The sequence below is a fragment of the Bison bison genome, unplaced genomic scaffold (assembly GCF_000754665.1).
Source record: "Bison bison bison isolate TAMUID 2011002044 unplaced genomic scaffold, Bison_UMD1.0 scf7180017864472, whole genome shotgun sequence".
Classification (NCBI taxonomy): Eukaryota; Metazoa; Chordata; class Mammalia; order Artiodactyla; family Bovidae; genus Bison; species Bison bison.
In genome coordinates, this window is record NW_011495033.1 from 3,227,000 (window position 1) to 3,242,154 (window position 15,155).

The 15,155-nt window shown below is 37.6% G+C and overlaps 1 protein-coding gene across 1 annotated transcript in view; it reads right to left on the minus strand.

Annotated features, from left to right (window-relative positions):
- Positions 1 to 181: 181 nt before the first annotated feature.
- Positions 182 to 15,155, minus strand: part of TAOK1 (TAO kinase 1) — a 110,116-nt gene continuing 95,142 nt past the window's right edge. Inside the window, exons 19-20 of the mRNA XM_010861382.1 lie at positions 14,755 to 14,937; positions 182 to 9,506 (exon numbers count right to left, since the gene is read on the minus strand). Of these exons, the coding sequence (XP_010859684.1) occupies positions 9,045 to 9,506; positions 14,755 to 14,937 (645 nt within the window). The 3' untranslated portion in view covers positions 182 to 9,044. The remainder of the gene's footprint in view (positions 9,507 to 14,754; positions 14,938 to 15,155) is intronic.

Consider the following 15,155-nt stretch of genomic DNA (forward strand, 5'->3'; position numbering starts at 1 on the left):
CCTGGGTACACAGAATTTGAGGCAATTAGACTAGAGCCGACATCAGGGAGCTCATCTTTAGCCGCATCTCACTCATCCAGCACAGTGCCTGAGATTCAGTGATTATCCAATAAACAGTCATTGAACTGAAATATATTTTATGGAAATACAATTACTTAAAAAAAACTGAGCAGACACTCCGTGTACTAAAATTACTTTATTACAGTTGATTTTTTTTAAACATTTCCTTTGCTATGATACAAAGGATACTTACAAACAAAATATTACATATGACCTTGTTTTCGCTCTTATGTTCTGACAACTTGGTAACAGCTTTAAATGCACAATCTATACAATTAATACAGGTTATATATGAACTATAAGGTATGCTGAACCAGAAGAATACTGACAATATACTGTACAATAAGCCTTACCAGTTAGTGCTGCAAACCATTTCTACCAAAAAGAAAATGCACATCTGTACAGTCACTTTTACCAGCTGGTGCTGACAGTGGGGGAGAGGCTTCTTCTCCATTGGAACCCTTGGGAAGCCTCCACTGTGGGCATCTGTTTGGTCCAAAAATTAAGAGGACTGTGTAGATTTAAAATTAGTCATCGGGAAAGTGGCAGAACATCACTTTCAACATGATAATCTCTCACCAAAAAAAAATCACGTCCCAGCTTTAAAAGACCACGGTCCTTTGTCCACCATGAAAACCCGACAGGCTCAAGGGCTTTGGGAGATGAGAAGATGAAGGCTGCCAAAAAAGGAGGCAATAAACCAAGCCAAAATCTAGGTTTTGCAAAATCTTTTTTTTCCCCTTCACCAAAGGGAACTAGAAATGTACAAATTCATTGATGAATCTCAATGATAATGTATCAGTTAGCTGATAACCCTCATTTTATCTGGACCCCTGACTTGTGGGAATAACTGAAAGAGATTGTGGATTATATACACCATTTTTAGAAAAGAACCTTTTGCTTAGTTAAAATATTCCATTTAGCCACCAAAGCTGGTCCTGGTCTATTACAGGTGTGCATTCATCTTTCAATGGTCTACTCAGAAATGATAAGGTTACAGCTTTTTTTCTTTTTTTAATTTTTTTTTTAAATAAAAAAGCAATTGACTGAAGCATTTTTCTTTTTTTCGGTAAATAGCAAAAATAAAAATAAAAACCAACCCTGGCATTTGCACAAATAATGCAAATGGAGCGATATGGCCTTTAAGGTAACGGGTTAGTAGAAAGGAAGAGAGAAGTGAAGAAAATTCAGAGAAAATGATGTATTGATTTTTCTTTTTAAAAATTTCTACAATACATGTGCAAAAAAATCATGCTGGTTGAGGAAAACAAAAGTAAATGAGTATATAAAACTAAAATCATAAATAATATGTTTGGATGACTGGTAAAAGCAGAAACCAACCTGGGTTACAAAAAGGATTATACATTCAAGATGCTCTTAAACCCAGTGGGATAACTTATGTTAAAACTGTGTTAATAGTTACGTTAAAAATCTCAAGTTTGTTTTTAAATCTTCACAATACAAGCAAAGCTGTTTTAAAATATACACTATACATATTTCTCATAGTCTCTCCAACCTCATTAATGCGCATTAGGCTATCCTTTTCATATACTAAAACAAGGGGTTTCTGAAAGCTAAATTGTTCAGAGCAACCCATCCATTATTTAAATGTTTAAGTTTTAAATGGGTTAAAATCTTTAGCAGACTTACATAAATAGGATTTAGCAACACAAGTGTTAATTTAAAAAACTCTAAAGCATTTACAAATTATCAGGTTGGAATAGTCTGGGGAAGTTATGTGCACTATACTTCAAAATGTTATTTACATCAGACCATTGCTTTTGTAAAAATTTCCCTAAAAGATAAAAAACAAATTTGGAGAATTAACCCATTCTAACCTAGCAGGGGAGGATCATCAAAGGACAGGTAAAACAATAACAAAATTATCTCTTAATAGAAACCCCACATATCCCTCTCCACTTGGATTTTGCCCTATGAAACCACCTGCAATTTCTAATAGGCTCATATATCAAATGTCAAGATAATGTGGTAAAATACCTTGTCAGATAAATTACTGGCCTTGAGTGGACTTAAAAAAAAAATGTTTTTCCCACCTGTGCCTCCGGCTTGGATTATTTTAGACACATGGATATAATTAATTGGAGGGGCACTCTAAACAGGCACAATTCCCATTTAATATAGAATAAAAGGTATGACATATAAAATGCTTTTGAGAGAAGAGGCGGTGGTTTCTTTGATATTATGAAATGCAAGAAAGCACATTTGGAATGGACACCAAAGAAGAGCTTTCTGGCGACACAACAGGGGCAGTCAGTATCTTGATAAGCTGAATACACTTGTCTATGACTAAACAGGGGTTAGAAGGCTTCCAATATTTCCCCCCAGGTTTGTGTGATATGTGCCAAACAGTCACATGGCCAGTTAGAATCTGCAAACATCAAGCAGTTCCATCCTTTTAAGTCACATAATTCATTCCATGACCATGTGTAATTATAGAAACAATAATGTTCACGCTGAGGCAATGTATTTGAGGGCTCAGAAAAAGCAAAATGTGCCACCGAGAGAAACCTGTTCCCATACAACTGGTCTTCATGCTTTCAAGTGGCCTAATATACCTTTGATGCTAAGCCAAGCCATGCAAAAGCAAAGAGCACACACTTTTCATTAATATTGGTATCTCATTTCTAAACTCCACTGACCTCAGAGTTGCCATAGAAACATAACATGAGTAATGAAAGCATACAAGTGAAGGTTCTTGGATTTAAAAAAACGCATTTCCCTCATCTATGTTTACCAGCTTTTAATACCTTAGGCTACAAGGCATATCAAGGGATAATGACAAAGGAACATATGTAGTTCTGGAAATAGGAAAAATGCTCCAGAAATGGGATCAATGTGCCAGTAATAAGCATAGTTCATTTGAAAATTCAGCGAGAGAGCCCAATAAACAGTTCCAAGCCATAATGTTATCACCTGCGTAATTTACACAAACATTAAAACTCTTGCACTTTATAGACAAAACACACTTCTGTAAACATGGCCACTGGGGGAGGGAGGCTCCCTACCTCATTCATGACTGAGGACATGTAATCATATTAAATAAAATGACTCTGCTTCAAACAATTTTAAACCTGACCAATGATTAAACTTAACTTCCCCCTGTTTAACAACACTGAAGCATTAATTCTAAAAATGTCACCTAGGATGGTTTCAGGGTTAGATGCTAGGACCACAACTGGCAATGACAGCCACTCCTCTCTAGCTGGCACAGACTTATAAACTTTAGTACAAAAACGAAAAAAATACAGAAACTAGGTCAATTTGTTAGCTACATATTTACAGATAATTACACGATTTCTTCACTCACAATTGCTAAAAACTATGAGTGAAAAGGAAACTGTGCAGGTTGAATTACCCGTACTTTGGGGGGAATTCTGGGGTATCAAGATACCCTTTTCATTCATTCACAAGTCTCATCTTCTCTCCACTTTTTCATGGCAAACTACCTACAGATGTCTAGATTAATATATCCAATGGGCATCCTGTTTCAGAGAGGATTAACCTTTTTCTCTATTTAAAAAAAGAATCTCTTGTATATTTAAAAATAAACAAACCCAACACAATCAAACAGATACACACGCACGCACACACACACACATGCACACATCCTCTGAAACTTCAAAAAGTTCTGATTGTTGGGTAACAGTTAACAGTGATGGTGACATAGTAAATGGCTCCCCAGTTTTTATTCTCTGCCTTTATTTTCTTTAAAGTATATCTATTTTGGGGTGGGTGAGAGGGAAGTGCAAGTTTAAGAAACCCACAACAGGCAGATAAGGTGCATACTAATTTATGTATTTATGATCTGAGGACTACTATTAGGCCAAATGGATTCTCTTCCCTTGCATGAGTGAAATTTTGGAAATCTGAATGTAAGTGAGGGAAGAACTAGTCAACTGACTTTAAAAGGGGCTACCAGAATTCAGTAGAAAATATAAACACACAGCAAAGGAAGAGTTCTCAGCTTCACTTTCTTTTTCTAGACAGTGTTTAATAAAACTTCTTTACAAATTAAGTCATTTCCAATGTAGACTTATTGTAGTGATTTAATAAAAGTGCAGACAACATAACCAGACACACAGCAAAATAGACTTCAATCAGTAGTCCTTGCATACAAGAGGCAAGTCTGCTAAGTGTACAGCATACTCTTCATCCTTTAAGGAATCTGAGGATGGAAAATTTCCAGTTCTTAACAACTAAGAGTAAGTGAGGGCCTTTTCAAAGGTAATGCTACAGCCTGGTTGGGGGCACTATCATGACAGATGAAGGAAAACAGAGAATCAGTTTCTCTTTAACAATAATGATCTGTATTTTGGTAAGCAACTCCAAGATGACAGCCCAAGTTTTAGATCTGTTCCTTAGAGAAGACAGTTTTTTTTTTAAGACATAAGAGCCTCCTCTTTCATCATTATAGGAGATTCACACTTAAACACCTTAAATATATTATTTTCTGACTTGAATACACACTAGACACTTCACATTGTGAGCATGGAACAAAACGCAGGGCCATATAAACTTCCTAGGAAAGGGCTGCAGTGTGGGGCCAAAGCTGTGCTTACAAAGATTTGCCTCTGAAGGGGTGGACAGTACATGAAGAACTCACTATCAGCAAGCAAGAAGAGGCAGCCGAAAGGAGAAAGCCCCTTGCCAACACCAAATCCTTCTCTCCCAGTGGCCATTTCCTGTTGACTTTATTGTTTAGGAGAACCTTAGATGCTTTAGCAGTAATTTCTTTCTTGGATGTTTTGGTCCTTAGCAAAGTTTATAATTATCATCATCATTATTAATGGAACAAAAAGGGTAAGAGGATCAATGGCACCACTATGTATGGATGGAGTGCACATGAAGATTATGTGACTTATCGGTTCTCTTCATCTCTGCAGAGGAATCACCACCAGTGGTTTCTAGTTTCCATGGTTCATTTCTCTCTGCATCACTATCTTTCACTGCATCACGACACAAACTCACAGGAACACTAACTGGTTCCTTCCCCAGCACTACTTTTCTGCATTGCAACTTATGGTTCCACAATTTACTTAACTTTCTTTCCACCCACTCAAGTGCTAAGAAAGGATCAAAAAAGAAAAGACTCCATCTAATGACCACCTTCTCATAAATATCAACCCAGAGTATTCAATTGTTAAGAAACACATGCATTCTTGCCTTAACTTGAGGACTGAAATAACAAAACAATATAACAGAACCTTAAGTGCCCTGATGGAAATGTACAGTATGAGTTATATCCGTCTATCTATACACACATATAGACACTCATATGTATATACAATATATACATACAAATGATAATAGCTATACCAAAAATGTGCATATTTAACACAGTTTTTAAAAGCCAGTAGATTATGGTATAATACAATTTATTTCCACTAGTGAATGGCACAAATGGAGAAATGCAAAGGAGGTGTTTCAAGTACAATAGAGTCATTTTTCACAGGTGAAAATAAACAGTATTATTCCAGTGTCCAACACAATGTATTCTATAAAAGTTTAAAATGCCAGACATAAAGAAGTAGAAAGTTACTAAAGTCTGCCTTATGGTTTGAAAAAGATACTCAAAGTGTTTTTGATTTTTGAAAAGGGGGAGAGGAAAAATAGGTGGGAGTGGGAGACAGTCAAGGACAGTTTCTTTAGTGTGCTAAATGGTGTTTACTTGATGTCTAGGCAGCTGAAAATCATATTGACTATGCTAAAAAGTTCAATTTACCAATAAACCCTTGGCCTAGAGTACCAAGCATCTCATATCCATGGGTGTGGCTTCAATTCCAGGACTGTTCATCTCTAGGCACAGAAATGACTTAGAAAAGAATGGCAGCTCTGAATAAAATATAAACATATTTTCCAGCTAATGTTATCTATATAATGAAAATACTTCCAGATACTTTAATTTGGGGTTAGAGCTGACTTTAATAAGGGAAAAATAAGTGCAAAAGGAAGGGAACCCCATTAGGAACAATGTATCAAGGTATGAGGTTTTGCATTTTTCAAATGCGAACTTAAAAAAGGGGGAGAGAGTGAACTTAAGAAACTCACACTGCCGACTCTGGATGCCAGACATAGCGTATACGACTTTCTGATATGCGTGTGTAAAATCTCCCATACTTCTTATTTTCTCAAACACATTTATATATAGTGAACACCAACACTGGGGAGGAGGTAGTAGTACTTTGATCAAATGTTGAAGTCTGTACACTGATTCAGAAAGTGCCTGCTTCTTTCTTTAGGATCTCTCAAAACCTTTCAAATTTTCTTGCTACAAGCTTTACTCTGATGATTCCTACTACGTATGATATTCTTCAGAAGTTAGATCTTACAAACACACACAAATCAATTAATTTGAACCATTTTTGCAAACTATATATACTTTAATTAAAATTAACTTAATGGAATAATCCAGGTATAGTCATGACCTACATGTAAAACTGGTTGCCACACACATCAGATACAACAACCTATTGGATAGACATCTGGAGTCAGTATTCAACCACAATTTTACAAGTACATACGGTCTGCATGAATTCAATAACTCAATTTGACTAATTCAAGTCCACAAGTGGACTTTAACATGTATTATTGGTAGTATTTTTTAAAGAGTTTTATATGTAAAATTGATCTGCACTTCTATTCCACCCCTCCAGCAGTACAGAGGGGCCAGATCTAGTAAGAATTTTTATAAAAGGTATCAAATTCATTATATTTTTATACATTTTATTAACTCTAAAGCTCTCTCCTATCATTTTCCTCCAAATAGGTAGATACCTCAGTTTGCTTGAAATACTGTATACAACATGAATGCAAAAAGACAGAAAATTAAAAGCCCCTTTCATTAGACAGACAAGCAAGTACATGTCATGTTCACCTAAAAACTGGTGATTTCAAGCCTGGCCAAGAGGACAATGTACCAGAGCGCTACCTGAAACACTGCCTAAAACTGTGTGTGAGTTCTACTGTGATCTTGGCTTTTAAAAGACTTACATTAATTTTTCTTCCAGTTACCTTTAAATGAATGCCAGAAATTCCTAAAGGGGAGGATTCATGGAGATTAGACTGACACACCTGGGGAAGACTTAAATTTGGTTGAGAAAACCAAGATTTCAACAAACAGATTACTGGTTGGTCATTAGCCTGGACCTAGGTGAAGAGTATCATTGAGAGGGCCTTAGAAAATTCTACCTGGGGGTCCTCTGACTATATGAAAAGCAGGATCCAGAGTTAGCAGCAAGGGTTCTTCAAGACAAGGGAAGGGGCAAAACAGTAACTTGTAAGAAACTCTATCACTGAAAAGAACATTTTTTTTCCTTCAAGTCATACTCACAGCTTCCTACCCACCTTCAACTCAATTTCCACACTAACAGTGGAATACCAAGTAACATCTAACTTTCAGCATTGGGTTGATCCTTCATTGCAAAACAAAATAAAACAAAACAAAACATGCCCCTCTGTGGGAAAAAATAAAAAAGTTAGCGTTTGTCAAGAGATTCCCTGACCACTATAACTTACTTTACTTTTTTTTTCTACTTTGCCAAACTAGCTAGTTCCTTTTCAGTAGTACTTTAGCACTGAGGCTAGAGACTTCTGGAAGTGGTGTTTCCTGTTGTGTGATGTTAACATGATGCCAAATGGTCACTAAGGCTCAAGGAACTAGAAGTTTGTAAACTACTGCAGCAACAAAAACAGCAATTAAAAAAAAAAAAGAGGACCTGCACATGCAGCAAAATCTACAGTGGTGATGAGGATTAGTCAGCAGCTGGCAAAGCCATTGGCTCAGTGACTCCTGGTTCACTATGGCAACTAAACATTTAAATAATTGGCTATTCTACTTGTAAACAGGAAATCCCATAAGCCAAAAGGGGGTAATCAAATTATGTCTATGTAGTGTGGTGAAAATTCCAATAGATGGCAGTTTGCAAATATGGCATCATTCAAATACCTCTGGCATTTGATTTGTATTGGCTATATATCTTTGTTTTTGTACAAAGTAGAAGTACTGTTTGGGGTCTTGGAAGCTATAGAGCTTAGCTAGGATGAGATATCACAGTATAAGCAATGAAACGTCAGGATACAGAGGCTTCATCTCCTCACTCTTGCTGCTGAACATACCTACCATATGAACTTTCAGGGGCCTCTCTCACCCTTCTAGTCTTCCCCTTTAAAGGCTCACGGGTTTGTTGATACAATTCCCACACCACTTGTGATCTCCTTAAGCACCTCCATCTCACCATGCCACAAAGAAGGCACAATTGAATGCACCAAAAAAAAAAAAAAAATTCACTGACAAATCTATGCAGCATTCAGAAAAAGAACTAAATTGTTTCCTACTCTCTGAAAAAGTCAATGCAACCCTTTAGTGTTCATGGATTTCCATGTTCTTTTTCACTCCAAATGAGGCTGAGAAGTCAGACCAATTTAATAAAGAAAATACGTTGGTAAGGGGATACAGATGTGTTTCAGTAAGAACTTGTTTCAGCATATGCTGCCTGCTGTGAGTGGCTTATAAGAATCTGGGATATGTAGAAAGGCTTTAGATCTTTTCACATCCTTCTTAGGATGTGTCATTGCCCCAAAGTGATGACTCAAGATACACTGCTGCAGTCTATTTTTGCAGTTTTCAAAAATACCCCCTATCTACCCAATTTCTTATAACCACAGGCTTGATACATATATATGGGTGTGTATGTATTTGTATACACACCTACATGACCGTTCCCCTTTTCAAAATTTCTTCAAAAGTTAAAAAAAAAAAAAAAAAAAAAAACCTGGCAGCCAAATACTATGACATCCCAATTAGTAAACACAAAACAGAACGCTTTACAAAAATGAGTAAGATATACCATATGCACTTAGCTTCCACACTGTAGTACCCAAGTGAGGAGGCTGCTGTGACGATGTCTGTAGGCAGTTTCTTTTGGCAGACAGCTCCAGCGGAATCGCCACTCTCAATTATTAAGTTATGTATAAGACATGTGTGACCCATTGGATATTTGAGAAGTGACACTCGTGCTTCTGCTCATGCCCTGCTCCGTCCGTCCCCCAGAAGCTGTCCGCCTTAGAGCCTGAGGGCTATTGCGGACTCCCATACTGCTACCTCGGGGTACCCCTTGCATTGGCCCCGAGGGGTGACCCCACGGCTGGGGTCCACCTTGCATTGGATGGCCCCAAGCTTGTGGTGGGCCACCCATGGGATGACCCCAGTGAGGTCCTGGACCCCCGGTGGGATTGTGAGACCAACCAGAAGCTCCCGGGTAGCTGTGGCTGAATGCCTCAGGGGAGAGATTAGAAAGGACCATGTTACTAAAACCTAGTCTCATGCTTTCAGAGTCAAAAGCTTCAATTTCTCTGGCTTGACGTTCCAGCAGGCTTCGTATTCGTTCTGTGCGTTCATTCTGCAAAGCCAACATTTCTTCTTCAATCTGTTGGGGGTTAGAGGGAAGCAAAAAGAAAGCTGATCTATTTTTTAAAATCTATAAAGTAATAAGGAAGTCATAATTAGTCAACTTTGAAGTGAATCATAAAAAAGTTCACAATGGCTATTTTGTGGATGTATATTTAAAAATCAAAGAGATGTACTATAGAAATCATGTACAATTTATATTTTTAAGATGTGTAAAACCAAATTCTTAAAAACAAAGGAAATAAACTCTATTGAAATAATAAATCAAGGCAATTATCATCAATGGCTACTAAATCATTACATAAAACACTGAATCATTAGGTAAAACACTGAAGACACTTGGGACTCTCCTTGGCGAATCTTGTAAATAACAATACCTTAGCCATCTCTGTCTCTAGATTGTCAACTGGATGACTTTTGAGTGAGTGACAGTCACTCAGTCGTGTCCGACTCTTTGCGACCCCATGGACTACAGAGCCTGCCAAGCTCCTCTGTCCATGGAATTCTCCAGGCAAGAATACTGGAGTGGGTTGCCATTCCCTTCTCCAGGGGATCTTCCCAACCCAGGGATCAAATATAGGTCTCCTGCACTGAAGGCAGATTTTTTGCCATCTGAGCCACCAGGAAAGCCTAAAACACTGAATAAAAATGTAAATGGGTGAAGGGAAACTAGCTTTATCAGATGCACCAAAACACTCTATTAAATGTGGTACTGGTGTAGGGACAAATTATTAGTGAAATAGAAATAAAGATCTCAGTTTGTAGAGTTTTAAAGCAGGACAAGAGCATTAATTAATTCAATGGGGAAAAGATGAATTTTTAACAAATAACACAGGCACAATGGCCAACTATCTGGAAGGAAATAAAAATGGAACTCCATCTTACACCACATTCCAGATACACCAAAGCCTTAAGTAAAAAGCAAACAAACACAAACCATAAAGTTTCCATTAAAAAGTTAGGAGACTCTATATACCTAGAAATTAGTGGTTGGCTAGCCATCATAATTAGTTCTGGAAAACTGGAAGGTATTACAAATAAGTGTAGTTGACTGTACATACTTTTTTTTTAATGTAAAATAATTCATAATAAAGTCAATAGGCAATGAAAAAAGTTCATGGAGAACTTTTTTATGAATGATCAAATTGATAATTGCCTAAACCTACTGACCAATATTAATATCACTTAAAAGGGGGACAGCTAGACATTATATATCTCCTGATGTAATGTAAAAGGAAGTACATAGTAACCCTCATGAAAATTCCTTGCAAAAAACTTTCAAAAAGAGAAGAGAATTTAAATTTAATCATATCTCTGGATCTAATTACCAGCTGATGGGAAATACGAAGTAAAAGAGAGAAGGATACATTTTTAAAGACACTAGAGGACACAATAAGCCCAAACCGGAATTCCTACAGAGCAAATGATCCAATTCAAATGGGAAAAAAAAAACATGGGCGGAAGAGGGTCCTATTATAAACTCATTGACTTAAAAGACAATTAACCAAAAGCAGTATCTGGACCTTGTTTGGACCAAATAAGGAATTTAACATTTATAGTTATGTTGCTATTTTGTTGAAATTTTAACATAAATGAAATGAGAAAAGTCATCAAAGGGCTTCACGTGAGCCAAATGAGGTTTACTTGTTGTATTCTGTTAGTGGTAGTGGTTTAGTCGTTGTGTCTGACTCTTACGACCCCATGGATTGTACCTGCCAGGCTCCTCTGTCCATGGGATTCTCCAGGCAAGAATACTGGAGTGGGTTGCCATTTCCTTCTCCAGGGGATCTTCCCAACCCAGGAATTGAACCCAGGTCTCCTGCATTGCAGGCAGATTTTTTACCAACTGAACTACAAGGGAAGCCCTAACCCTAACCCTACTCTGTTAGTGCCAAACCTAAGGAACAATTAATCTTCAAAGAGAATTACCCAGCATGAAACGACTAATATTCACTCTGGTTCCACCGCTATTTTCAGATGACTGTTTCTTATCTGTATAGCCGTAAGTACAAAGTGCAGAAAATATAGTTGTTAAGATTTTTTGGTTTTTGTACAGAGGGTACCTTGCCTTGGTAGCTGCCAACTGATCCCAAACAGCTTTACTGTCATGCACTTCAGTTGAAACATAAATATTAGCCCTAAAAATCAAGGAGCAACTCAAAATAGATTTATAGATTTATCACTCTACTGTTCCTTTATTATTTGTAATACTAATTGAATGTATTTTCTCTTATCAAATTAATATAAGCCATATTAAAAAAGTAAAATAGAGGGAATTCTTTGGCAGGCCAGTGGTTAGGACTGCACATCCACTGCAGGGGGCACAGGTTTGATTCCTGGTTCAGGGAACTAAGATCCCACATGCTGCATGGATGCCCTTCTCCCCCCACAAAAAAAGAAAAAAAAATTCTACCATATTAATATAACCATTACTAGCATTACTTCAATTCACTTTTATTCAATACATCATAAGCATTTTTCTATATTAATACTATCTTTATAGCTATCATTTAAATGGTTGAATAAGATTTTATTAAGTGGCTTGGCTATAATTACTTAATTATAGCTCTGTTTTAGATGGTTATGTATTTTAAAACATTATGAAGTATGCTACAATTACCATATTTATGCATCTTATTTTTCCGATATTTGGATTTCTTTCCCTTAGAATAAATTTTCAAAGTCTTCAATAAGTAACATTTCCAAAGCTCAATATATACTTCCAAGCTGCTTTGCAAAACGCATTAACTATGTATGAGAGTGACCAGTGCACATCGGTTTTATGCACACATTTCACTAGGCTCTGCAGAATATATCCACGTGGTTCACATACTGAAATAAGACTGTGTAAGATGCTGCTTCGGAGAAGGCAATGGCACCCACTCCAGTACTCTTGCCTGGAAAATCCCATGGACGTAGGAGCCTGGTAGGCTGCAGTCCATGGGGTCGCTAGGAGTCGGACACGACTGAGCGACTTCACTTTCGCTTTTCCCTTTCATGCATTGGAGAAGGAAATGGCAGACCACTCCAGTGTTCTTGCCTGGAGAATCCCAGGGATGGGGGAGCCTGGTGGGCTGCCGTCTATGGGATCACACAGAGTCGGATACGACTGAGCGACTGAACTGAACTGAAGATACTGCTTAGCACTAACTCTGAACCACTAGGTGGAGCTAAAAATACAAATACATAGCCCTATTCCAGTACTTCAAATCATATCTAAACTACTTATAATACCCTATACAATGTAAATACTATGTAAATAGTTCCTGGGGCTTGCAGCAAACTGCAGTTTTGCTTTCTGGAACTTTTGGGAACTTTCTGGAATTTTCTTTCCCCCGAATACTTTTATCATAATCTGTTAGTTGAATTCATGAATGCAGAACCCACTGGTGTGGGGCAGCTGTCAATAATAGTGCCAATATTTCTCTTACAACACCATGGGAGTTTCCATTTTAGTAATAATTTTTTTAATAAATCATTTATTTATTATTTTAGGCTGCACTGGGTCTTCATTGCTGGGCTTCACTGCGTGGGCTTTCTCTAGCTGCAGCAAGTAGGGGCTGCAATCCAGCAGTTGTGTGCGGGCTTCTCACTGTGTTGGCTTCTACTGTCGCAGAGCACCGGCTCTAAGTGTGTGGGCTTCAGCAGTTGTAGCACTCAGGCTTCACTGGCCTCGCAGCATACGGGGTGTTCTCGGACCAGGGCATAAACCCATGTTCCCTGCATTGGCAGGTGCATTCTTGACCACTGGACCATCACAAAAGTCCAATGATAACTTCTTGAAGCATAAGAGACAATATTTTAGACTGAATTTGAATAAGCAAGTTGGAATCAGATTTATGAAACCTGTACATGGGACAAACTAGACTTTTCTCAAAACTTATATGCATTTCTAGCTTTCCCATTATGAATGGGAAACATAAGTGAGATAATTTTTAGAGGCAAGTACGCCTCGGAGAAGCCAGTGATAAGAGTTGTGACAGAAAGGAATATTTTATTTAAGTATTCTATTAGTAATATCCTATTTATATTTTAAGAATATATTTTTAATTTAGTAAGGCATTCTATTTTTATCAGAAGAACTACTGGAAGTAGAGGAAAATCTATGGACCAATGGTCTAGAAACCATGACAACTTTTAATAAATTAGGCAAGTACTTACATACAAAGGATCATTGGACCTAAGACTAATCAATCACCTGCTGGGAACTTATGGCTCAGGAATTCTGAACATAGCTCTGAATCCTGGGTACAACTTGTATTCTATTACTTCTCATGACAAAACTTTCCTTTATCTTTCAAAATTTAAAAATCTCTGTCCATTAGCTTTTCCCCCAAATATGCACACAAAACACAGCTATAATACCTTAAAGACTGGAAATTAATTTGGGGCTTCTAGTTCTATTCTCTAATATATATGACAAAGAATAAGTTAAAAGAGAGAAGAGAGAGGGGAAAAAAAGATACATCTAGAAGTAACATTTTCAGCTTGTGCAGAACAAGTTTTACCTTCTGTGCCCTAGTACTCTTCCACCAGTCTGTATAGTTCCAGGCCCAGGATATAACAGTAAAGTATATATTCCAAATCCTTTGCCTCTGCCTCTCTCAGGCAACTACTAAAGTTCTTTTTCTTCTAAGAAAAGAAGTTTTTTATCTAAGTTTTTCACCAACCTCTTTAGGTAGAGCTAGGTACACAAAAAAAGTGAGGAACACAGAACCAGAGGTACTCAATCACAATTCAACTCTCTTCACATAACCCTATATCCTTCCTCTAGCATTAACTCGAAGAAGGCAATGGTACCCCACTCCAGTACTCTTGCCTGGAAATTCCCATGGACGGAGGAGCCTGGCAGGCTGCAGTCCATGGGATCGCTAAGAATCAGACACGACTGAGCGACTTCACTTTGACCTTTCGCTTTCATGCATTAGAGAAGGAAATGGCAACCCACTCCAGTGTTCTTGCCTGGAGAATCCCAGGGACGGGGGAGCCTGGTGGGCTGTAGTCTATGGGGTGGCACAGAGTTGGACATGACTGAAGCGACTTAGCAGCAGCAGCATTAACTACTTAATTATATCCCCCTGATGTTTAGAATTCATTAAGGTTCATTACTGAATCAATAATTTTAAAGAAAAACACTACAAAATTAGAATTAAGGAAATATGGTGAAAACAACCAAAAGCCACCTCTCTTAATATGAAAATGTATTTATAAAATACTTCTGATGAAAGCAAATGTTAGCACAAATAACTTCCTTCTATCATCTATACCTTTTGCTCTAAGAGTGCCCTGCGGAGGGAGACTCTCTGTTCAAGCTCCCGAAGCTCTCGATCATGCTGTGCCTCCGCTTGCATCTTGATTTTGCTCTGATATGCATTTAACAGCTCCAGTTCCTGCTGCAGCTGCATCTTCAAAACCTGGCACTCTGCTTCCTGTGCTTCATCCAAACGCAGCTGAAAGAGAAAAAAAACAAATATATCCTACTGTGAACTATTTATTCAAGACCTATGGAAAGGAGGTGTGAGAAAAGGCAGACTACTCTTTTATAGGATACACAATTGTTCTCTCTTATATCTTGGAGTAAACATCTCTGAAAAAGGAAGGCACAGTAACCAATGATGATAACGAGAAGATAAAAGCTATCATACGCTATTTGGAGGATGTCTGAATA